At 34.4% G+C, this 24226-nt stretch overlaps 4 protein-coding genes, 2 long non-coding RNA genes and 1 pseudogene across 7 annotated transcripts; 5 read left to right on the top strand and 2 right to left on the bottom strand.

The window, feature by feature from the left end:
• The first annotated feature begins 462 nt into the window (after positions 1-462).
• On the top strand, positions 463-4112 carry LOC110609841 (protein FLX-like 2). Its single transcript, XM_021749664.2, has 5 exons — positions 463-650; positions 1659-2238; positions 2461-2606; positions 2689-2798; positions 3316-4112. The coding sequence occupies exons 2-5, from the start codon at positions 1679-1681 to the stop codon at positions 3832-3834; spliced, it is 1335 nt and encodes a 444-aa protein (XP_021605356.1). The 5' UTR covers positions 463-650; positions 1659-1678; the 3' UTR covers positions 3835-4112.
• A 564-nt stretch (positions 4113-4676) lies between these two features.
• On the top strand, positions 4677-6467 carry LOC110610185. 2 transcript variants are annotated; one of them, XR_002487174.2, is made up of 3 exons: positions 4677-5024; positions 5150-5257; positions 5444-6467. It is a non-coding gene; the product is annotated as an uncharacterized LOC110610185 (long non-coding RNA). The 2 variants fall into 2 exon arrangements; XR_002487173.2 differs by having other exon boundaries at positions 5123-5257; positions 5444-6466.
• A 1530-nt stretch (positions 6468-7997) lies between these two features.
• Positions 7998-8693, bottom strand: LOC110608624. The gene is made up of 2 exons (XR_002486908.2): positions 8485-8693; positions 7998-8363 (listed from the first exon to the last, which is right to left on the bottom strand). It is a non-coding gene; the product is annotated as an uncharacterized LOC110608624 (long non-coding RNA).
• A 3246-nt stretch (positions 8694-11939) lies between these two features.
• On the top strand, positions 11940-14624 carry LOC110603897 (protein trichome birefringence-like 19). Its single transcript, XM_021741896.2, has 2 exons — positions 11940-12472; positions 13649-14624. The coding sequence occupies exons 1-2, from the start codon at positions 12002-12004 to the stop codon at positions 14480-14482; spliced, it is 1305 nt and encodes a 434-aa protein (XP_021597588.2). The 5' UTR covers positions 11940-12001; the 3' UTR covers positions 14483-14624.
• A 580-nt stretch (positions 14625-15204) lies between these two features.
• LOC110603911 lies at positions 15205-16559 on the top strand (annotated as a pseudogene).
• A 1607-nt stretch (positions 16560-18166) lies between these two features.
• On the top strand, positions 18167-20001 carry LOC110608721 (protein trichome birefringence-like 19). The gene is made up of 2 exons (XM_021748002.2): positions 18167-18770; positions 18885-20001. The coding sequence occupies exons 1-2, from the start codon at positions 18315-18317 to the stop codon at positions 19692-19694; spliced, it is 1266 nt and encodes a 421-aa protein (XP_021603694.1). The 5' UTR covers positions 18167-18314; the 3' UTR covers positions 19695-20001.
• Positions 20002-20806: 805 nt separating this feature from the next.
• Positions 20807-23969, bottom strand: LOC110606810. Its single transcript, XM_021745800.2, has 6 exons — positions 23510-23969; positions 22572-22694; positions 22188-22373; positions 22016-22097; positions 21412-21476; positions 20807-21315 (listed from the first exon to the last, which is right to left on the bottom strand). The coding sequence occupies exons 1-6, from the start codon at positions 23792-23794 to the stop codon at positions 21019-21021; spliced, it is 1038 nt and encodes a 345-aa protein (XP_021601492.1). The 5' UTR covers positions 23795-23969; the 3' UTR covers positions 20807-21018.
• Positions 23970-24226: the final 257 nt, after the last annotated feature.

Raw genomic sequence — 24226 nt, forward strand, 5'->3', positions numbered from 1 at the left:
GATAAACTGCACAAAGATAATGCTTTTGCTTTGTTTTCCACTTTTCTTTCACCATATTATCTCAAACTTTTCTTTATTTCTTTTATTTATTATGATCCCTATTGGATTTCTTTATTTCTTTTATTTAATACGTATATATTATATAGTAGGATAAATTATAATTTTTTTTTAAATTGAAAATTACAGAGTAAAATTTGATATTTCAAAGTCACGAGTTCTTATTATCGCATGCTAAAGTCACATATTCTTATATTATAGTTAGTTAGATGATTAATTAAAATATATATAGATTATAGTTAGATGATTAATTAAAATATATATTATGTATAAGTATCAATTCAAACAAAAAAAGAAAAAACATAAAAATTCAAGAAAATTTCTTATGTATGTCTTTTCGTTGAGAAATTTTCTTAATATACTTCGACAGTATTTACTCTTACCAATTTTATTTGTTGGCAAAGAACAGGATAGAGCACACATGCAACACGAATAAAGACGATAACAGTTAAAGAACGAAACGACAGCGTTTAATTGCCCCAGAATTCTCTCCTTGACAAGGTGCTCTCACTCTGGCCAGGGCCATTCCCTCAGTTACCAAAATCGCTCGTGCTGTTTTACCGTCAAAGATTCTGTACGGCATCTCCGTCCAGGTGAGGCGGAAACCACCTCGACTACTTCTTCAATTTTCATTTTTTGCAATTACCTTCTTTTCAAAATAATAAAGTAGGTTTCTTTAGAAGTTGTTGTTATGGTATCAAGCATGTCCCTTTAATTATTGCCTTTTGCCTTCTCTTTTTCTTTATCTTTTCTGTTCTAGGGTTTATCTTCAACATTTATTCAAAAAATTTGGCGGCTAATAAGCCTTATCTCAGTTCAATTTCAGTTCGAAAGTAGCTTCGTCTGGGTTTTTTAGATTTGCTCCGGCAAGGTATAGGCTTGCATATGCATGAATGGCACAAATGAATTTGAGTGGTCTGTGCAAGCATCGAATATAAATTCACATGTGTTCATGTTTGGTTCACTATGGAAATGGAAAACAATTTGGGGAATATGGTTTCATTTTCTTGTTTGGCATATAAGGAATACATTTTTTTTAAAAATTATTATTAAAAATTAAAAGTTTATGAGTAGCTTGAGCTCGTGAGAATGGCGTGTAATGTATAGCTTTTAATATTGAAATTGAATTATATTGAATTTATTGTAAAACTGAACTTGGCATAAGGGACTACATTTTCATTCCATTCTATTTGCAGAGTGAACCAAGTGTGACCTTAGAGTATTTGTGATTCTAGGAGAAAATTTATTATGTTTTTTTCATGTTCATTTGATTTCTTTAAAAGCTTATATGTGTGGATATAGGTGCAAATTTTTATATAAATTTATGTTGTTAGATACATGAATTTATATTCTTCAATCTGGATATCTGAGTCTGAATGGAATATAGGATGTGGGATGAGCTTATGAATTTACTTCTCCAAGTGTTTTTTTTGCCCTTTTTAATTTTGATTGCCATCTCTTTACTGTTCTTTCAACAGCCAGTAACATGCAATGGCCTAAACTAGAACTTTCATCTCTTCCAAGTTTTAGTTTATTTGCAAGCTAAATCATAGTAATGCATATTTTTTTATCGGTCTTGTTCTTGACATTTTTCAATGCAGGTCAAAATTATATATTTTAAATGGGAAGTAAAGGTCGCATTCCACCCCCTCATCTGAGGCGTCCTCATCCTGGGCCGGGTATAATGCACCCTGATGCATTTGTTCCTGGTGTACGCCCTCCACTTGGCCCTTTTCCTCCATTTGACATGTTACCACCCCTAGAAGTTATGGAACAAAAGCTTGCTGCACAACATGTGGAGATGCAAAGACTTGCAATAGAGAACCAGAGGTTGGCTGCCACACATGGAAACTTGAGACAGGAACTTGCTGCTGCACAGCATGAGTTGCAGATGTTACGTGCTCACATAGGTGCTATGAAGTCTGAAAGGGAACAACAGATGAGGAGCCTTGTGGACAACATTTCCAAGACGGAAACAGAACTGAAGTCTGCAGAGCCTGTTAGGTTGGAGTTGCAGCAGGCACGGGCAGAAGCTGAGAACTTGGTTGTAGCAAGGCAGGAGCTTGTGTCTAAATTGCATCAGTTAACACAGGATATGCATAGAGCCCATGCAGATGTGCAGCAGATTCCAGTTCTGATGTCGGAACTTGAAACCCTCAGACAGGAATATCAGCAATGCAGGTGCTAGTTCAATTGTTTCTTCCAACCATACTTGGAAATTATTTTCAAAGCTTTCATTGGGCATGTTGCATATATTCTTCATATGAGTTTTATTGTCTAATACATATGCACATGGGCCTTTCTCCATAAATCTCTACCATGGCCTGCCGATATTGGTCTGTCACAATTCTTGTAACTGGTTAGTTCCAATCACAAACATGCCTTGTTACTTTTTCCATGCAGGGTTTCATATGACTATGAAAAGAAATTATTCAGTGACCACCTGGAGTCGCTTCAGGCCATGGAGAATAACTATGTTACGATGGCTAGGGAAGTGGAAAATCTTCATGTAGAACTTACTAACACAGCTAATGTTGATAGGAGAGCTGGTATTTTATTCCTGTTTGTGTATCTAAAGCTCATTATGTTCCTTATTTGTTCATTTTATATTGAGTTTATTTTTGTGTTTAGTTGCTGGTGGGACATATGGTGGTGTCGCTGGGAATAATGAGAATGAGACTTCTGGTCGACCTGCTGGACAAAATATTTATGAAGATAGCTATGGTGCTCAACACGGCCAGGTTTGTCAATTTCCACAACAAATGTCTTATTAAGTTACTTTTTGCCTCTTATATTGTAGGCCTGTTTGTTTTATGATTCACACCTGGTTTCTCATTGAAGGTGAACTTTATCTCAATTAGTTTCTTTCTGTTTCTTCTATAACCATAGAAAGATACTGAATGAAATAATATTAAAAGATGAATATGAAATGTTCTGCCCAGTGCAGATACCTGAATGATATTATAGATTGTTTATATGAAGCATAGAAGCTACCGATTTGGCTGAACTGAACCGGTTGCTAATATCGATTTAGGCAAACGAACCTGGCTGACTCTTTGTTGAAATGAACTCTCACAATAACTCAACTCAACTCAACCAAGTGGTAATCCTAGATTAGTTGGAAGTCTTATAAGTGTTTACTCCTAAAATTTTTCTGCTGTTATTATTTTTACTATGATGATGATGAGATTGTTATATTCTTTGTCCTTTTCTTTTGAGTATGTCAAAGCTGAAAACTTTTGCTTCTTTTTGTGACAGGGACAAGCTGCCGTTCCTGGTAAATCGGGTGCTGGTGTTGCTGCGAGTACAGTTACTAATTCTGGTGCTAGGACTCCTACTTATGCTGGAGCTCAATCTGGCTCTACTGCCCCAAAATCTGCTTATGATGCGTCCAGAGGCCCTGGTTATGATTCATCAAGAGGACCTGCATATGATGTACTGAGAGGAGCTGGCTATGATGCACAAAGGGGACACATTTATGATGCTCAGAGAGGACCTGGATATGATATACCAAGAGGACCTACTTATGATGCACAACGATTACCCGGTTATGATGCACAGCTACAGCGATTACCTGGGTATGACATCCAGAGAGGACCTCATTATGATGCATCCAGGGGTGCCGGCTATGATGCAGCTTCAAGAGCAACAACTGGACCGCATGGACAAATGGCACCTGCAAACAATATGCACTACGGGTCTGCAACACCGCCAGCTCATGCTGGAAGTGGATATGAGGCACCAACTCGAGGCGGAAACCACCCTGTTAGGAGATGAGGACTTGGATAATACAGTGAAAATAAAATATGAAATCTAAGGCATGTCCCTGTTGGGCATCTTCTTTATTTTTGTTATCAGCTTTCTAATCTAGTTGGCCTCTTGCAGCTGCACTCTTAGTAACAATACTATTGCTGCATTCCTTGAGCGCCCTTTCTTCCCCAAACCCCAATCCTATCGTTGCGGGTTCATTAATTTCTCAGTTGTATTCACATCACATGTTTATAACTTTTTTGAGTTATATTATCATACTTCCCCAGCAATTTTGCAATTCTAGCAACTTGCTGTGTACCTCGTGTGAGATCATTAATTGGATTGGAGATTATCTGAAATAGAAATTTACATTGACAGGAAAATTGAAAGTAAGATTACGTGAACTGATTATTGATGCTAGTATTTTTCTGTCCTGAAAGAAAAAACTTCCAGCCTAATGCCTGCAGGTTCAAATTTTAGGGGCACTCATATTAAACTTAATTCAAAAGATAAGCAGAAAGAAGATGAGATCCATTTGTTAGATTTGTTATCATTTGAATGTTTTTGAGGGGGACAGGTTTAATTCGAGTCCGCTCTCCAAAATTGTAACTCGATTGAATAACAGTTGATCTAAAATTGCAGACTACGAAGAACAGATAATTCAAAAGGGCTTTTGTGAAATGCGATTAGTAAATTTTGCAAGCAAAGTTCTTTCGATAATATATATATATATATATATATATATATATGCTAAATCTAATATTTTGATTAATACTAAAATGAGAACGAGGAAGAGGGATTTTGGTCTAAACATGAATTTAAAATTATGAATTTACATTGGGTTCTCCTCTCTCTTTTAAAAGTTTAAAACCGGTTAGCATTCGGGTCGGGCCCAAAGTCCTAATTCTGAAATCCGAAACCCCGCCAAGGACTTTATAATAAATTCAAACATCTTCTTTTCCCGGCAAACCTCGCTGTAATTTGAGAAGAAAACGATCGTTCCACATTGTCTTCCATCTTGCACAGTCGATCTAGAGGTGAAATTCTCTATCATCTCTCTCTCGACAGAAACCGCAAATACCGGAACGTTAAATGCATTTCCAAAGAATTATTTATATTTCTCAGCAAAGACAGCGGATTTCAAAATTCTAAGAATATAGTTCAGATCGGTGTAGCGATTGAATTGTGGGGAAACTGCCGTTCCGTCTTCTGGTAAGGTCAGACCTTGAGCCCCCATGATTGGTGCTTTCTTTCAATAAATTTATTTTTGAATTTATATGCATTTCTTTAATTTATTATATTTTGTTTGATGCAGATTTTTCTTTATTTTATTTTTTTGAAGATTTAATACATGGATGCTCCCATTCAAGGAATGGAAACTGTGGAAACAACTATTACCATGGCTTGATGCAGTTTTGTAGGTGGGATGTCAAGCTCTAAGACGCATTTGGTAGGTTTTCTATCTCTGAATTTCAATTATTTGCAATACAAGTTTTTAGGGCTCATTTAAAGGTGCAAGCACTTTTAGAAATATGAAACATGATACCCACTAAATGGATCTTGAGCTTTGCTGTTTGATTATGGATCTTTTATCTGGATCAACAGGTGATTCTTTGTGTTTTATTTGGATCATCAGGTGTGTGTTGAAAATTTGAGGGAAGAAAATAGGACCTTGCCAAGAAGTTTAAAACAGTTGCAGGGAATCATCAGTGGATTGAAGATTGCGTAAAGCAAGGGAAGCGTGTACCTGAGCAACCTTACACGTTGCAAAGGTGCATATGCTGCATTTGTTATAAATCTGTTGTGTATATTAAACTGCTAGGCATAATTTCTGAAAGGTATATTAAACCTTACCCTATTTAATATATATGCTTCTGAAAGGTAAAAAAGGATGTTATTTAAAATAATGGCTGGTATTGGCGGTAAGAGTGCTTGTGCAATCTTTTGTTAAATTTTGAAGAATAATTATCAAAGATCAATCGCTTTAGCAATTATGAGTTTAGATGTTTTTTACTTTAATAGGTGCTCTTAAAGTAAGAGGTTTGTAAGAAGTTTGTTGTGCTGCTATCCTAATAATTGCAAACTCGTGCCCAAACGAAGTTTCTATATAGGATCATTAATAAAAGCATCCCTTTACTTCTTGCAATTTGCAGTTGGATAGATGTTTATTTACTCTTTCATTCAACGCTGTGAACTTCTAATTATGGATCTCAATGGAAAAAAGTTACATTGCCAAGTTCTTTTCTTCACCCCACACTTCATCATTCATTCTGTGAAATTATTTGATAGATTCTCCCTTTTCCTCTGCTCATATGAGTTATAATCTGCAAACCTGTACTTCCTTTTCATATTGATTATAAATTCCAATTTGCTGGGATTTGCCTTCTTGTAAAAGAGATAGAGCGTAGGACTGTTCTATGAACAATTCCTTGATGGATTCCGAACCTTTTATGTTTAGTGGTGCTTAAAACCAGAGTATAACTTATTCTAACATTTTGTTCGGTCTAGTTAGACGATAGACAAAGCTACCATACTAAAACATGACCGAGTAGAAATCATAAAATAAAAATGCTACTACAAGAAGCTTACAAACCTTTCAACTTCTTGTAGAGATGATAATTAGCCTTTACAAAAGATGAAAGATTGCCCCTTTGATTTTGCTTTTCAATTTTAATTTTAATCAATTGGGTTCTCACAAAATGAGACAAAGGTCCTGACTCAACATCTACACTGCACACAGTTTTTGTTTTTGTTTTCTTGCGTATTAGACAGCGAATATAGATTGACCACTGTGTCATAAGAAATTCATTAAATTATGATATTTTATGCTTTTCTCTAAGAACCCTATTTTCGATACAATATATCTTTATATCTGTAACTTTTGCTCTTATTCACAGTGGGAATGTATGTGGGCTTATTCTTCTCAAGATTTTAAATAATTTGAGCCTATGAATTTTGTACCTATCATTGCCGCAATAAGGTATTCATTTTCATGTACAAACAAGTGCCACATCAGTCACCTACTTTTCATGTGTTTCTGCACAGATTCTTAGCCTCTTATTTGTCATCTTCTACTCCTTTTTTCTCTTGTTATTGTTACGGAAAGGGTTAGCCATATGGTCACCTTTTTCTTCTTTAGTTTTTTACTATTTCTTTTAAAAAAATTCTATTATTCGTCACTCTCCTTATCAGGTTAGCCTAGCAGCCCAAGGAAAATGTTGTCAGCAAGGATTCCTTAGGTAAAACGTTATGGTTTTTTTCCACGGAAAAAAACATTTCTCGATTAAAGTAAGATGATCCATGCATTAAATTAAACAGATAATTGTAGGTCAGCGCCTCAATGTTATGGGAATTGACTATATGTATTCTGAGATTTCTTTCGCATTGAGATCAAGAATAGTCCAATCTATATAATTTTCATTTCAAGTTCCTTTGAAAGTAGTAGATCTTCCCTTAAAAGAAGGGTTTTCTAATTGATACAATCCCAATGGGATTTGAATACTTTTTTTTTTTAATTTACAATCTCAAAATGTTAGTTCGTAGGAAATCCTTCTAAGTCATAAGATACTCTCAAAGCAATACACTAAAAGCTAGTGTAAGATTTTGGATCCATTAAATCTTCATGTTCAAATTTTTGCTAGGTCTAGTGTGTGACTGTGAAAGAGAACGAGATGACAAACTTCTGGTAGAGAATATAAACTTCACATGATGACAAGGTATATTTATTATTTGTTTGTAACTTAGATTTTTGATAATCAAAATTAAGAAGCATATCCTTTTCATTCATCTACTCTTTTGGCATATACCTTAACGATTATGAAACGAAAAGAATACATTAAAAGGAAAATAAAATAAGGTTGAGTCGTACAATATATTTTAGGCTGAAAATTGACAGTCGGGTGCATGGCATTTGTCAAAAGATTATTAATACGGAAACTAACAAAAATGAGATTCCACTTCCTTTAGCAGTAGCCATGTGAATACCTCATGCTTTTAATAATATTATATAAGCGATAATTTAGACAAAAAAATGTATATAATATGAGTGATAATAATTTTATAGCATATTTCATAATTCTTTGTATTTTTTATTTGCCCAGTGATTTAATTTAGGAAATTTTAAGTAGAGGATTTCATGTTTCAATCGTATTAATTTGCTTGGATGGTTTTCCTTATGGAAGGAACAGAAGAAGAGAAAAAACAGGGACAAGATGTATACACCATATCTAAGGCAACTAAGTGGCTTAAACATTCATATTCTATAAACCATAGTTGATGAAGCATCAAAACAGGGCATAAAGACCCTGTTAACTTACTGTTTTAACTGTTTTTTTTTATATTCGGACACTCAAAAAGCGTAAGTCTTGCTCTTTGGTGAATCTGCAACTTTCAAGGTTTCTTCAATAAGCTTCCTGGCCTTCCTGCTTCTTATCTCAACTCTCATACTTTCACTTTTGTCTATCTTATCATATGGTTTCTTCATCTTCAGAGACCTTATCTTTGATTTTAAGGTCACCATCAACCTCTCCAATCCCATCATCACCATGTTCAGTTACCTGTTAAAAGAAAATAAACGAGTTAAAGTTAGTAACTCATAGGCAAATCTAAATCTTACAGAGAAAAGAGCTTTTGTGGGTTGGGGGGCTATGAAGAAGAGAAGAAACAAAAGACAGAGACCTTATGGCAGATTGAGAGTGAGAAATGAAAGTGTTAGACAAGAAGAAAAGTTTAAAGTTGGGATAAAAGGGTAAGGTTACAGAAGAGTTGGGGAAGAGAAGGAAACAAGTAATAGAGAGATGATAGATGCGAGCGAATTTAACGGCCGCAAGTCACATTGAAAGCTCAAGGGCTTGGAAGGCAGACCACGCAATTGTTTAGAGCTAAGCCCTTCTGACTTTCTGTGGAGAAATATAAATATTATTCTGTACATATAGTACAATCATGATCTTTTTTATTCCATAAATGCCCTCCAGAAATAATTATTTTATTTTGGAATTTATTATTTTTTTAAAAAGAGCCTCTATAAATTTGTGAATTCAAGATGCTAAATAAATTCCCTTTATTTATGGGAAAAAGACCATTGAAATATCAAGGAGCAACGCTTTCCTTTTCTGTTGCAACTTTCCTTATGGATACCAGTGGGTTGGGAAGAAAAAGAAGTGATATCACGGTAACGGTCCGTGTGGATAATAAATTTATTTTCAATAACTTGTATGAAAATTTTATATTAATTAATTTATGTAAAAAAAAAATTAGTGCTGTTATAAAGTTTTTCAATTAAAAAAATTTTAAAAATTCATTTTCTTTAAAAATTATTTATTTTTCTTCTTTCATTAGTAAAATATTTTTTTACTAATAATTTTTTAAAATATTTTGACCATTAAAAAAATAGGTAAAATATTTTTTAAAAAACATTATTTTTAAAATAAACAGACCCAACGTCATCAGTCCAGCATCCTAGATAATGGTTCATTGAAAATTACTAGGCACGCTTTTTTGGTCCCCCAAGTGTAGAATTTTGTCTTTTTTTGTTTTGTGGAATTTGTTTTTTTCCAAAGATAAACCAGTGTTTATCTAAAAAGTAGAGTACAAATAAGGCCTAAAGCAAAGGGATAAAAGCTGAGAAGCACAGGCTCCTGGACTAAAAAGCCCAGATCATACAAAATTAAATCCCCAGAAAACAGCCCAACTCAAAGGCAAAAAAAAAAAAAAAAAAAAAGAATCCTAGGCTATCTAGAGATTCGATCCGTCAGTTAGAGGGACTCGAAAAGAAGAAGCATTTGTGCCGCAAGGTCCCCTTCTGTCTACAGCCAATCAACTGAAACAGAGTAGAAAATAGAGCAACAAGCCAAAACTATGCATAATTCACATCAAAAAGTCGACCAGTATCCAATATGACAAAACGGGAAAGGAGGAGATAGTAAGCTTGGAGGTTTCGGCGGGCAGTTAGATAGAGCTTAAGCCGTCTTAGTCTCGTTTAAGTGATGAAGGACCAGGAAGCTAAACATATAGGTGGTGCCGAAGAATATCCTCTGATGTATCCAGACCAAACTAACATAAGGAACCTACGAGAGAAGCCATGCAACACAATCGGGAAGAAGTATAGCAACCACATGGTCTTCCTCCTTCCTCAGAAAAAATAACATGCAAGAACATAAATTTTTTAAACTGCGTTATTCCGATTTTAAGTTTTCTCTTATGAATAGGAAGGCTAATAGACTTGCTAATTGTGTAGCAAAGTTGATGCTTAGGGTAGCCTTTCATGTAATTGGGTTTCAACCCCTCAGGAGCAAAAAAAAAAACCAAAATGTTAAGACTAATTTACAATATAGTACTTGATATTCTATTAAAATTATAATCTAGCCTCTAATTTTTTAAATGAAAAACAATTTTTAACCTCTAATCTTTATGTAGTTATTTTATTAAAATTTACTATTAAATTTAATTTAGTTCATCAAATTTCACTTTTTCGTAACCATTTAAATTCTAATATTTTGATTTTTTTTTTATAGTTTAATAGAATGATTAATTTGTTAATGTAATAAAATCTTAAAATAAGATTAAATTATGGTTTGTATAAGATAATGAGGACTACATTATAAATTATCCAAAATGTTAGGCTGCTGATATATATGCTATGACAACATATTCCAAGTTCACATGTATTGATAATAAGAGGTGGAGGTGTGGTTCCTGTGGAGGCGGCAAATTCATCTGCTTAGGTTTGGTTTTTTTGGGTAGTAGAGGTAGGTTTGCCTAACTGTTTTCCTTTGTTTTTCTTTGAGCTGGATTATATATGGATTGATTTCTTGGGCTTTTTCTTTACTGTATGGGCCAACACCTCTGCATTTTTTAGCTTTTAATGCTTTTTAATGAATTATTATCTCTGATAAAAAAAATCCAGAATTAAACTTAGGTTATTGAAATCTTATTTTCACTTTATTTAATTTGTCAAACAGGTGTTGCACATGTGATAAAAGAGAATCTCAAATTATCCTATAATTATTCTATGATAGTTAATTTGGTTAGTGATAATTATAAATTTAATGTTGTATGGAAAATATTTCATATTTTTGGGCTCAAAACCAGCATGATGTGATCCACAAATCAAAACCGATTCGGCCCAAATCATACTCATATTGGTTGGATCTGTGCCTACGGAAAACAATTTCAACCCAACCGAAACTGCGGCTCCATGTTATCTCTTCTTCTTCTTCTTTTCCTCTTCTCCCAATTCTATAAACTATTATTTATTGATGGTCACATTTCACGAATGATCAAGAGTTTCTTCTAACTACTGCATGACTAAACCAGTGTAACAAGTAAAAGAAGATTAAGATGACAGCCCATCTAATAGACTAACTAATCAATGTGAGAATTCTTTTCTGCACAGTGTATGTATATATATAGATGATAGAAATGTAATACCAAACTAGCTAGTGATGTATAATGTGTAGACTCCTTTATAAAAAAAAATTTATTGGTAGAGTACACCTCTAAATTAAATGGGAATGATGAATTTATTTTACCAATCACTCATAAAAAAATATACCCATTTCTTTTATTTATTTATTTATTTATCTTTTCAAGTGAAACTGTTCTTCTTCAATGATCAAGAACTAAGAGACAAGAAACTGAATAGAAATGGTTTTTCTCATGATAGTTGCTACTCACCTATCTTGTGTTGAGCTGTCCAAATGGATGAATGATCCAATCACCATCAAAAAAAAAAAAAAAAACTCTATTTGTAAATATTATTTTCAAGTACATGAAGTTAAGCCCCCTCCATATGTAGTTAAACGCACAGCATTAGATTCTGATGATGATGAAGTTATTGGCAGACGCTTTGTGTTGTGTACCTGCTCACATACATGTCTAAATTACTGCAAAATTCTAATTTAAAATTATTATTGATTTGCAGATGAGACAAAAAGTCAAAAGATTAGAATTAAATGGGAAAATCATATCCCACCAAATGTAGTATTAGTATATTAATTAACTGTAATCTTATTTGCTTTAATTTTTATATTTTTATTAATCCTCTAGAAAAATAATTAATTAATTAGTAGTTTGAACTAGCCAAACCTAATACATATAAACGAAAGCAACAGCTCTCAATAAATACAAGGGCATGGTCTCCTTCTTCTAATTTCTTCATTCCCTTTATTTCTCCACTCAAATCAAGCTTCAAGCTATGGAGCTTATTCCCCTTAGCAAAGCCCACAAACTACAAAAGACACCAGTAATATTAGTGGTAGTAGGAACCTTTGCCATGATTCTTCTCACATTCATTCCTATATGTTACCCTTTACTAGGGTACCCTTTGTACTTGTTGCAAAATTTTTCTAACTCACCACCCTCTTCATCGCATGGTTATAAGGATGCTAAGAAATGCGATATATTCTCTGGAGATTGGGTGCCAAATCCTGAAGCTCCATACTACACAAACACAACATGTTGGGCTATACATGAGCATCAAAATTGCATGAAATATGGGAGACCAGATACTGAGTTCATGAAATGGAGATGGAAACCTGATGGGTGTGAGCTACCTGTTTTTGATCCTGCTCAGTTTCTGGAGATTGTTAGAGGCAAATCTATGGCTTTTGTTGGAGACTCTGTGGGTAGAAATCACATGCAGTCCCTGATATGCCTTCTTTCCAGGGTAAGTCTTCATTATTTACTCTCTATATATGTGTTATATGTTGAAATTCTATATGCTTTTGTAAAGGAGGAGGAGTTGACAGTCTATATGCATGAAAACTTCATCATCAGAAATAGTCAGAATTACTTTGTATTTATTTCTGGTTGTTTCAGTGGTTTGTTTAAGCGGACAATGAACTGTAGGTTAAGTTGACAAGAAACATATATTTATCAACTAATGTGAATCTATATAAAAATTCGTATGTATGTAAATAAATCTACTCGTATTAAAATATATTAAAAGACTTATCTAGACAATATTTAGATCAAAATATATTGAAAGACTTATTTAAACTAGATTTACCTGAATTATAATATAAATATATGAAATTTCATCGTACTCTTATTTTATATTATTATTGTAAATTAAATTTAAATAAAAAAATTGTTAAGAAATTTTTTAAAATATATGAAATTTTCTTATATATATATTTTTTTAAAAAAAAATAAAAAAAGAACATTTATATATGCAAAATTAATGTTTTTACAGCGCCATATCAGTTTAATTTGATTTGGATGCATTAGGTTAATTAGTTGACCTAAGGCATTACGTGATTCAAAGATTAGGTAAATGATACAACATGCTGGCATGACATGTGGAATCTTAACAATCGTGCATCTTATTGTCCTAGAAACCTAATTAACAATATATTGGTTTGGATCAATATAGTAAGCTTTTTCATTTAATCTCCCAAATTATTGGGTTATGTAAATAATGTTGGAACAAAATTTCAAATCAGTGGTGACTAGTTCAAATCTATTGCTGTAATAATGAAAATTGTAGGGGGTAAAGAGGAATGATTCAAACATTAATTAATAAGTTGTATATTTTTTGAAAAATATTAAACAAATAAAAATCTTGTCAATCATAGTATATGGTGTCAACAAATAAAATTGCCAATCTGGCTCTAGATCTTGCACAAGGATTTTTATGCAACTTCTTCACGATCAAAGATACACAAACGTGGTATGCACTTTGGCCATGGGGTGGCCGAGATAGGCTTTACGTTCATGAATAGCAAAGAAATTTAGGCTAGTTTGCTTAGTTTTTTAACACAAATATTGTCTATTTTCTTTAAGTTTGACAAGGTAATATTATTATCCATTTTCTTTAAGTTTGATGGCATTCTAATTTCAGGTAGAATATCCCATAGATGTTTCATATACACCGGATGAGCAGTTCAAACGTTGGAGGTATCCATCTTACAATTTCACCATGGCCACATTTTGGTCACCTCATTTAGTGAAAGCAGAAGAAGCAGATGCCAATGGACCAACCCAAACTGGCCTTTTCAATCTCTACCTTGATCAATTCAATCAGGAATGGACAACCCAGATCCAAGAATTCGATTATTTGATCGTAAATGCTGGCCATTGGTTCTTTCGTCCAAGCGTTTACTACGAAAATCACCAAATTGTTGGCTGCCGCTATTGCCTCCTACACAATGTGACAGATCTTCCAATGTCTTATGGCTACAAGAAAGCTTTCAGGACTGCCTTTAGAGCCATTAATAGCTTAGAGCATTTTAAGGGCATAACCTTCCTCAGGACGTTTGCACCTTCACACTTTGAAAATGGGTTGTGGAACCAAGGGGGCAATTGCTTGAGAACAAGACCTTTTAGGGCCAATGAGATCAAACTAGAGGGCATAAACTTGGAGCTCTACATGACTCAGTTGGAGGAGTTTAAGATTGCTGAAATAGAAGGGAGGAAGAGGGGCTTGAAGTTTAGGTTGCTTGACACTACACAGGCCATGTTGTTGAGACCAGATGGTCACCCCAGTACATATGGACATTGGCCACATGAGAACGTCACATTGTATAATGATTGTGTTCACTGGTGCTTGCCTGGACCAATTGACACATGGAATGATTTCTTGATGGAGATGTTGAAGATGGAAGGTGACGGTCATGATGAGACCTTAAATCAGGCGAAGCTTCATTCGAATGACAGGAAAATGAAGTTCAGATAAATTCAATTCTTTGTTTTTTGTCCTTTATTAATTTTTATTAGTTATTTAGTAGTTCTTATTATTGTCTTTGATGGAAGTGGTAGCTTTGGAAATCTTGGCACGATGCAACGAAATCGAATGGAAGCAAATTTAATTATTTTTTTTTATCTTTATGATAATTTATAAAATATATTCCTTCCGCGACACATTTATATTATTTTTATAATTTAAAAAAAATAATTAAACTATCAAAATGCACATGACATCCGTTTTTTTAACATATAAAATTTAGAAATAGCTCATAAGAGTTTTGAATGATTTGACCATCTTAAAAGTTTGACACAAGAATACTTGGATCGATGTCATCAAGTAATATACAAAACATTAAATATGTGGATGATAGGCGATGATAATTCTAACATATCGTGTCATCAGAATATAAAAAATTAAGTTGAAATTCTCTCTATCCATTCTAAAGAGAAATGTAATAAGCTTATTTTATACGGATTCAGTTATGTATAGTCCTTTTATTCGAAAAAAAGTAAATTTTACTTTTACTTTCTCTAATTTTAGCTCTTCCTCCAATTTATTTGAAATATTTATTCAATTTCATTACTATTATCATTTATTAAACTTTATTTCTGGTGATACTTCAACTCTAGTCGACATGTCACCAACATGTGAATTTCAAATATTACAATCATTCATATATATTATCTTTAAAACATATTCGGAGCTAAATTATGATGTTTAAACTTCTCCTACTAATCTTATTCTTTTTCTTGTTACTATTATCCCATTTTGCATATTCAACTCCTCTTTACCATGGCCATTTTTTAGAACTCTTAAGACTGGAAATTTTGGGAAGACAACCTGGGATACTATCCAAGGAAGATGGGTTTGGTACCCCAACAGAACTTACTACAATAATGCAACATATCTTGAAATCTTTGATTAAGAGGACTGCCTCAAATTTGGTAGACCTAACACTGGTTTCTTAAAATGGAGATGGAAACCTGACCAAAGTGATCTCCTCTATTTGATGCAAACCAATTCTTGGAGCTTGTAAGAGGAAAGTCAATAGCATTTGTCGGGGATTCTTTGGGAATAAACCAAATGCAATCATTTCTCTGTCTCTTAGCCACTGTAAGTTCATGGCTCATCATGCTACAATCATGATTCAAAATTTTAAAAATTTCAACAAAACATCTTAACAAATCCTATAATTTATTTAAATAATTAAAAATTTAAAAGAAAAAAAAAACTAAATATCAAAATAAATATTTGAAATTTTGAATTAAATCCCAACCGTTATCTCTCTCTTCTAGCAGGTGGTCTATCCTTTAGATGTTTCTTACACATCAAATTCAAGATTCAAAAGGTGGTTCTATGTTAACTACAACTTCACACTGGCATTCTTTTGGTGACCTCATTTGGTTAAAGCCATTGACACAGATCCCGGTTAAAGCCATTGACACAGATCCTAATGGCCCAACCAACAATCGCCTCATGAAACTTTACTTAGATGAGGCAAATGATGTCTGGGCATCTCAAGTTGAAGCTTTTGACTATGTCATCATCTCAGCTGGAAGATGGTTCTATGAACCACAGGTGTTCTTTGAAAATGACAAGGTTGTTGGTTGCCATTTATGCCTCAATAACAAAATCAAAAACCTTACTATGTTATATGGATACAGAATTTTAATGGGGTGACAATTTTGAGGACATTATCACCTGCGCGCACATTTTGAGAATAGGGAATGGAACAAAGGCAGTTGCAAGAGGAGAAATGAAATTGGATGGGGATGATTTGAAGCTATATTCAACTCAAGTGGAGGAGCTAAGGAGAGCAGAAAGGGAAGGGAAGAAGAGAGGCTTGAAGTTTAGATTGCTAGACATAAATGAAGCAATGGTTGTGAAGCCAGATGGACACCCTAACCATTATGTGCATTGGCCAAATGAGAATGTGACCATTTCTGATTGTGTGCATTGGTGCTTGCCAGGTCCTGTTGATAAAGATGGAAAGCTATTGAGAGGACATTTGATTTCTAAGATTATGCTAGCCCAAACCTTTGTTGCAGAAGTTTTCTTTCTGTGAGAAATTTTTAGATTTAATTGCTGCCATTAGGCTATGACTGTGTTTCAATCTTGTGATGAAAGTTGAATTATAAAAAGCATATGATGTAAGTGATTGAATATCATTTTAGCAAAGATAGTACTTGAATGGAACAGAGTAATTCTCTGTTCAAATTAAGTTTCTTGGCTTTTCCAAATGCAGAAAAGTCCATTAACAAGTGCAGTTCTCAAAGAGACTCTTCAAGTGTTTATACTCTAGAAGATTCAATTAAAAGGTTAGAAATTTTCTGATAAGACCAAGTTAGCCTGGTAAGATGAAGAATATGATAGCATTAGAGCACACTTAGATGTAATAATATAAGGTCCCCACCACTCAAATACCTCTATTTTATACTTATATACTGGAATTATGGTGTTCCCAAGTGCGTTAGGAATCATTTTGCTTTGCACATGAAATATTAGAACACAATCGTTTTATATAAAGAAAGATTAATCAGACTTCCCAATTCTAAGGGAAAAATAAAAAAAAAAAGAATTGCAAGAGAATACACGGTAAGACTGTTGATTTTTGACAGGGAAAATACAGGGCCCAAGGATTTGCCGAGCAAAAGTGATATATTGAAGCCGACCAGCCAATAGATGGATCGACATGAATGCAAATAAATTTGAAATCTCTAGCATTTTTCTTTGAAATATCCCTTTCCTTCAGCAGTGTAGTTACATTTAGTATTATATCAAGTAGGTCTTGCGGCTGCTGTCTACTGAAGCATAAGTTTAGCAAACAACCTTGAGTAGCCAGTGCCTCTTTAGTTTGGTCTATTGATAACATTTCTAACATTTTGATGTACCAAAATTTAGTAAGTTTGGTGGGGCAGAAATATTTGATCTTAGCTAAATTATCAAGTAATAATAAGTATTATTTGACATTAACCAGACTCGCAAGACTCTTCAATTTTAGTGCAAAACGATACAAATGAGCATTCGACATTCTATCAAATCACCTTATAAAATTTCACAAGAATTTTATTTAAATTTTTCTTAAAAGAAAATCAATCAAACGGGGGTTTGTCAAAAGCAGAAGGAGATTAACCTTCTTTTCTAGAAAAAGAAAAATGGAAAAGAAGAGGGTAAGGAACCATATTCACACATGTGGAAAATTTCGGGTCATCAGTTCAATTGCTTTCCTCCTAAGCCACGCCATTGTCATTTAGCACTAACCCATCTACTTACATCTCAAGATACCCAACCACCATGAACTGTCTCAAGGTATTCATCAACTCTATGATTGCTGAATACTGTTTTCTGCAAGAAAAGTATATCAATACTTCTCTGATTAATCATACTTTTCAACGATTTATTGAATTTGAACTGATACTAATTGTATACTAACAGACCATTATGTGTATGTCAAGCAACAATTTTTTTTTTTTGGGCATTGAGAGTTTCTGCATTACGAGATCAAACACTCGAGCCCTGGAGTGTGCTACTAGTAAAAGACGAAACAGGCAATAATGAAAGTATTATACTACCAAAAACTCTAATTTACTAAGGAGTCATGATGACTTACCAAACAATAAAGGTGACTAGAGTTGGAGGATTTAGCTGGTGCACACAAACCTCGCCTCTTGAGAGCTGCCTAATCAACCAAAAAGAGCTGTTTCAAATTAATTAGAATGGTCATAGCATCCATGTTCAAATTACACAACTAAATCACATCATTACTTGCACCTGTATAAAATTGCACCAACTGCTAAGTTTACTTCAATCACCCTCCACCATGAAGTTTCAAGCCACTGAACTTTCCAGTGGGAAGAGCTCCCACAAAAGGCTGTTCCTGCTAGCCTTTTCTTTAATTTTCCTTGCCACTATCCCTCTGTGTCTGTTGAAGAATTCACGCTCACCTTTACCATCTCGTGGTGCTAATGTCAGTGAGTTGAGAAGCAGAGTAAGAGTGAAGGAGTGTGATATTTTTACTGGAAAATGGGTGCCTTATCTCAAAGGACCTTATTATACTAATGCAACATGCAATTTGATGATAGATCAGCAGAACTGCATGAAATTTGGGAGGCCTGATACAGAGTTCATGAGATGGAGATGGAGACCAGATGAATGTGAGCTTCCTTTCTTTAATGCAGTGCAGTTCTTGGAGCTTGTTAGAGGGAAATCTATGGCCTTCGTTGGGGATTCTGTGGGAAGGAACCAAATGCAATCACTGTTGTGTCTCCTAGCCAGTGTAAGCTCTCAATTGCTCATTTCCATTCAATTACTAAGCATGCTCCAGCATAATGATTCTAAATTGAAACCCAAAAAGAATGTGCTCTCATTTCTACCCTGCAACATCTTTTAGGTGGTCCAACCTGAGGATGTTTCTCACAAATATACATCAGACACAACATATTTCAGGTTCTGGTTCTATAGTGATTACACTTTTACCTTAGCCACTCTGTGGTCTCCCTTCCTGGTTAAAGCCTGTGATGCAGACCCCAGTGGTCATTCTCTCAACAGTCTCATGAACCTTTATTTAGACCAGGCTGATGAGGCATGGGCGACTCAGATTGAAAATTTTGATTATGTGATCATCTCTGCTGGACAGTGGTTCTTTCGTCCTCTGATATATTACATGAATGGCCATATTGTTGGCTGTCACGACTGCAATTTAGAAAACATTACTGCTGTCTCTAAGTACTATGGATACAGGATGGCCTTTCGAACTGCTTTTAGGACCCTTCTGAGACAAAAAGGATTCAAGGGTATTACATTTTTAAGGACATTTTCCCCATCCCACTTTGAGAATGGGGCTTGGAATGCAGGAGGGAGTTGTCCAAGGACGAAGCCCTATACGAGCAAAGAAATGAAGCCAGATGATTATAACTTTGAATTCTACTTGACACAGGTTGAGGAACTAAAGAAGGCAGAGAAAGAAGGGAGGAAAAGAGGTTTGAAATTTGTGGTTCTAGCGACTACTGAAGCAATGCTGCTGAGGCCTGATGGACATCCAAACCATTATGGGCCCTTGCTGCATCGGAATGTGACCATAGCCGACTGTGTTCATTGGTGCTTGCCAGGACCCATTGACACTTGGAATGAGTTTCTGCTTTATGTAATGAAGAGGGAAGCTCAGAGATCCTTTCTTGGGGAGCTGCAGAAAATTGTTTGATTGTTTCTATGGATATATTTTCACATATATGTTGCAGATACTATTTAATGAGTGTTCTTCGTGATGTAATGATTTGTTATTTATACGTAAATTAAAAGCTTATATTTGAGATATCTCTCAGATTTTCCTTGTTGGAAAATTGATATTTCAATAGTTCTGCCACAGTATAAATAATCAGTGGTTCAGGAGTCAATAATCAGCTGTAACCGAAAAATAAGGGAGAATTGTATTACGAGAGTATATATATAGGCTTCAATGTACAATTACAGGCATTGAACGATATCTATGGAATTCCTTTCTTCTACTATTTTTCTATTTCTCTATCGACTCTTCTTTCTCTTCTTCTTCTATCTTCTCTGTTCTTCTACTTTTGTTCTACTTCCTCTCTTAGCCTATGGTTTATGCTCCATTTTTCTTGAATAAACTTTTGAATTTATCAATTATGCTCAAATTGGTAGTATACTTTGTTAATGAATGTGAATTAATTGAGGCACAATTACGTTGAAATAAATATGTAGAGCTAAAATCTTTTCAAACTTTAATCCTCTACTCTTCTCTTCTCTTCTCTTCCTTTTTCCTTTTGAGTTTCCACTTTTGCCTTCAACTTTCTCCATAAAACATAATGAAATCAATCAAACAAGTTTAATTTCTCCTTGTTAATCTCCTTTGCTTCCCTGGGAGATTGTAGCTTGGTCTAGTTCATGAGCCTAGGACCTAACAGTTTTTGGTAACTTTAAAAACCTCCATTTTCCAACTCAGAGAATTAGTGAATTGAAAAGGGGTGTGTCTCTCTTTAAAGTAAACCATCAAAATAATCTTTAAAAATCTTTTCTTCCTCCCAAACAATCAAAAAATTATAATTTTTTTAAAATAAAAATAAATCTTATTAGGAATTTCATGTTGCTGAATTCCACTATGCATGCAAAGACAACCATCCTGTTGCCTCTAAATCACCTGTTGCTGCCCTGGAGGTTCTTGCACCAACAGAGGGCAAAGAGTGCCAGCTGGGAATTCAGATGGTGATCTATTACGATGGATTCGAGGTAGAGGTGATGAGTCTTACATGGATGATCAAGAGGGAAAAGAAATGGAAGCGGAAAACAAGATGGGCAGATCATAATATGCGATAGCATGATAAACAGGACTTCATTCAATATATATGAGAGAATATCAGTACAACCACCTGCCAAAAATTCTTCTGTGTACAAAAATATCAATAAATTCTATACAATAAGATAATACATTACGTCCAACAAGCAATACTTTTTTTTGAAGAAAAAAAAAAAAACTTTTGAAGACAACAGAGAGTACATCCAGATGCAACTCAAAACGAAATCTTGATGAAGACCAAGATGTGCAACATTAAAATATAAAGCACAAAAGCCGACCTAAGTAGCATAAGCCTCTGTTGTTGCTCTGTTCGACCACCAGTCGAATAAGGAAGCTTGTCAGAAATAGAATCCGAAGAAGCTGATCCCCTGCCTGAGTTGGTTCTTCCAAACCGATATCTAGTGGTATTGGCCTCTACATTACTGCTTTCAAGCTGCCTCCACAAGCCATTTAATCTTTCTAGTTCCATCTCTTTCAAATGGATTTCATTGACCAGGCCTTCTGCTTGCTCCTATAAACAAGAAGGCTTATATTAGTAAAAGCTGCCATTCACTTCAGAGGACATCTAATAAACAAAGTACAATAGCTTAAAGAATAATTATATCACCTGCTTTGCTGCTAGTTGCTCAATTAAGCTATGAAGCTGTTTATCCAATATCTTTTCTCTCTGAGCTGCAAAAAGAAATCAATTGTAAGTGTAATTCCCTAATAACAGTTGACACTTCCAGCCTGCAAGTTAATCATTTAGCTTTTCTCATTACACATTTAAACATTGAATTTTAACGAAACTGCAAGAAAAGAAACTGAGAAAATGACAATCCTATGACCAAGTCATAAGATAACCACATATGATTGAATCATAAAGTTCGAGAAGTCAGCCTGCAGCCTAGGAATAAACCCTTTCTGAATTGTGATCTATCACCAAAAAGGAATAGAGATTGAGAAAGATGCCTAAAAAATTTTTCTATAAAAGGAATGCTTTTCCTTTGCCGGTGAAAGCAAAACTAAGCCTTAATGTCCTAGAATCGAACTCAAGCTTTTCATTTTTGTAATTTTATACCTTCTGCTAAAGGGGGAAAGATGAAAACTGGAAGCCTAACCTCAGCCCCTCTATGTGTGCTGTGCATTCAAGTGATTGTGTATGCAAACACACCCACACAAAATTATAAGAAACTCATGCAAAATAGCTACAAAATATATGATATGAATACCTGGCATTGGCTGCTTCAGTGCACTGTCTTGAACTTGGGCCCATTTTTTCTCTAAATCTTGAACAATTTCTTCCATTGAAATCTGAGAGGATCAGGCAGATTTCACTACTCAATAATGGCAAACCTAACAGGGAGAGAATTTGAAAGACTTAGAGAAAGAGGAATAACAAACCAGTTCTTTTTTCTTGTTCTCCAACTTCTCCAATAAAGTGGACTTTGTAGTTTGTGTATCTAGTCCAGTTTCAACTTTTGTTTCAGATACAACTGAATCACCAGACCTTGCAGACTGACTGGAGTTCAATGCAGTTTCTGCATTTACTAATTCCTGTCTCAATTTTCTTTCATTCTCATCCATTTCCTGACATTAATAATTCAAAAAAACATCGAAGATGCTAATAAATTCAAGTAATTAAAATTCACCTAAATCTAATGACATTTCATGGCTATAAAATCAGTCAAAGAGAATCCTTTTGACAGAAAAAAAAAAAAAAAGGTACACATAATGTGAAAGGTATTAACAAAGCCATATAGGCACGCCCAAAGTTTCAGCACCAACCTGTAACTTCCTCTGAAGTAAATCTGCTTCCTGAAATTTCTCCTGTATTTTATTTTCACAATTTGATATAGCCTTTTGGTATGCAACATTTTCTTCTTGCAAAGTTACCTCCCTCAATTGGGCCTGGTCAAAAAGATGAGTTCAAAGTATTAATAGGTGGAAAGGAAATAATCAATTATTGAAATAGGGATATATCAGCCTTCAAGAAATAGATAAACACATAATACACCGAGATATAGTAACCTTTATATCAAATCTCAATCCAAGCCACCCACAGTTATTATAACTCATGGTCACACTATCATAAGCAGAAGCAGCAAAGTCTGTGTTTAAAGAGTTTCAATGAGTGGAGTAAATAGATGAAAATTTATTTTTATATGAACTAAATGGACCACATGTGCATGTTCAGTAACTAAAAAGCTCTAATTAGTAAAACTTAAACAGAAAATGTAATTCCAATCGCAATTCACATATTCTGCTCAAGGGATGTACAGCAACCTCTAGGGCAAAATGAAAACATAGCACCAAAATTCAAATATGGCACAGAAAAAACCTGAAATTTGAGTGTATATATACCACAAAAACAGATTTATAGGGAATAACTACCTAAAAAAAAGATCAGAACCAAAATTAAGACGCCAAGAACAGAAGAACAGCAAAACGTATATCGGAGGAGAAAAAAATGTAATCTTATCATAATGATTCCCAACTAAAACAAAAAATCCCAATCATAGTTACAAATTTATTTTAAGAATTCTGCAGCATATAAATTCATAAACATCAACAAATTACAAAGCCAGAAAGATCCATATGATAAAAAACATGAACAAAAATAACAAACTGCAATATATACCAAAATGCGCATAAAACGCAAAAAAATGAAAAAGAAACACCAGGGTACTAATCCAGCACAATTAGCATAAAAATGGATGAATTACTTGCTCCTTGGTGGCAGAGTGCGCGTTCAACTGCAGAGCAAGAGCAGCATTGGAAGCTAAAGAGTGAGCATGGAGGTGAGGAAGGCGTTGGGAGATATCGGGTGGAGGAAGTCTGAGCCGTAGATCCTGGATCGTGCGGCTCAAAGAGGCTGCCTTTCGATCTAATTCTCGCACATAGTTTTGCTGCTCTTCAGTAAATATCATCGGGATGGCGTCTGCTTCATTGGTCTGGGCACCGCCGTGACCTCCGACAACATCCGCTGCCCAAGCCAGTAATCCCGCCATCTCTCAAAATCCGTACAACTACCGTCTGAAACTGGGAAAAATCTACGAATAATAGCCAGGCTTAAACTGGAACGGGCTCGATCAAAAAAAAAAAAAAAAGGAACGGCACCGGTTCAGATCGCGCAGTGACCCGGAACAGCACCGTATACTGGATTGAATAGTGTTGCTTTCATTTTGATTTCAGTTTAAATAATTTGTATTATATTATTCTATAACAAGTAGTTATATTTCTACAAAAAATAGTTATAATTCTTTTTTAAAAAAAAAAAACGTATTCAACTTAATTAGATTAGTAAGATTAAAAAAATGACGTAGTTAAACCAGTTTGATTTCAATTTAATTTATTCTGTTTTTTACCCATTAATTATAAGGAAATGTTGTTGCCTTTCTCTAATTTCCAAATCTTAAATTTTCCTGTCCTTTTCTTGTTGA

Source organism: Manihot esculenta, chromosome 2, assembly GCF_001659605.2.
Source record: "Manihot esculenta cultivar AM560-2 chromosome 2, M.esculenta_v8, whole genome shotgun sequence".
In the NCBI taxonomy this organism is placed as follows: domain Eukaryota; kingdom Viridiplantae; phylum Streptophyta; class Magnoliopsida; order Malpighiales; family Euphorbiaceae; genus Manihot; species Manihot esculenta.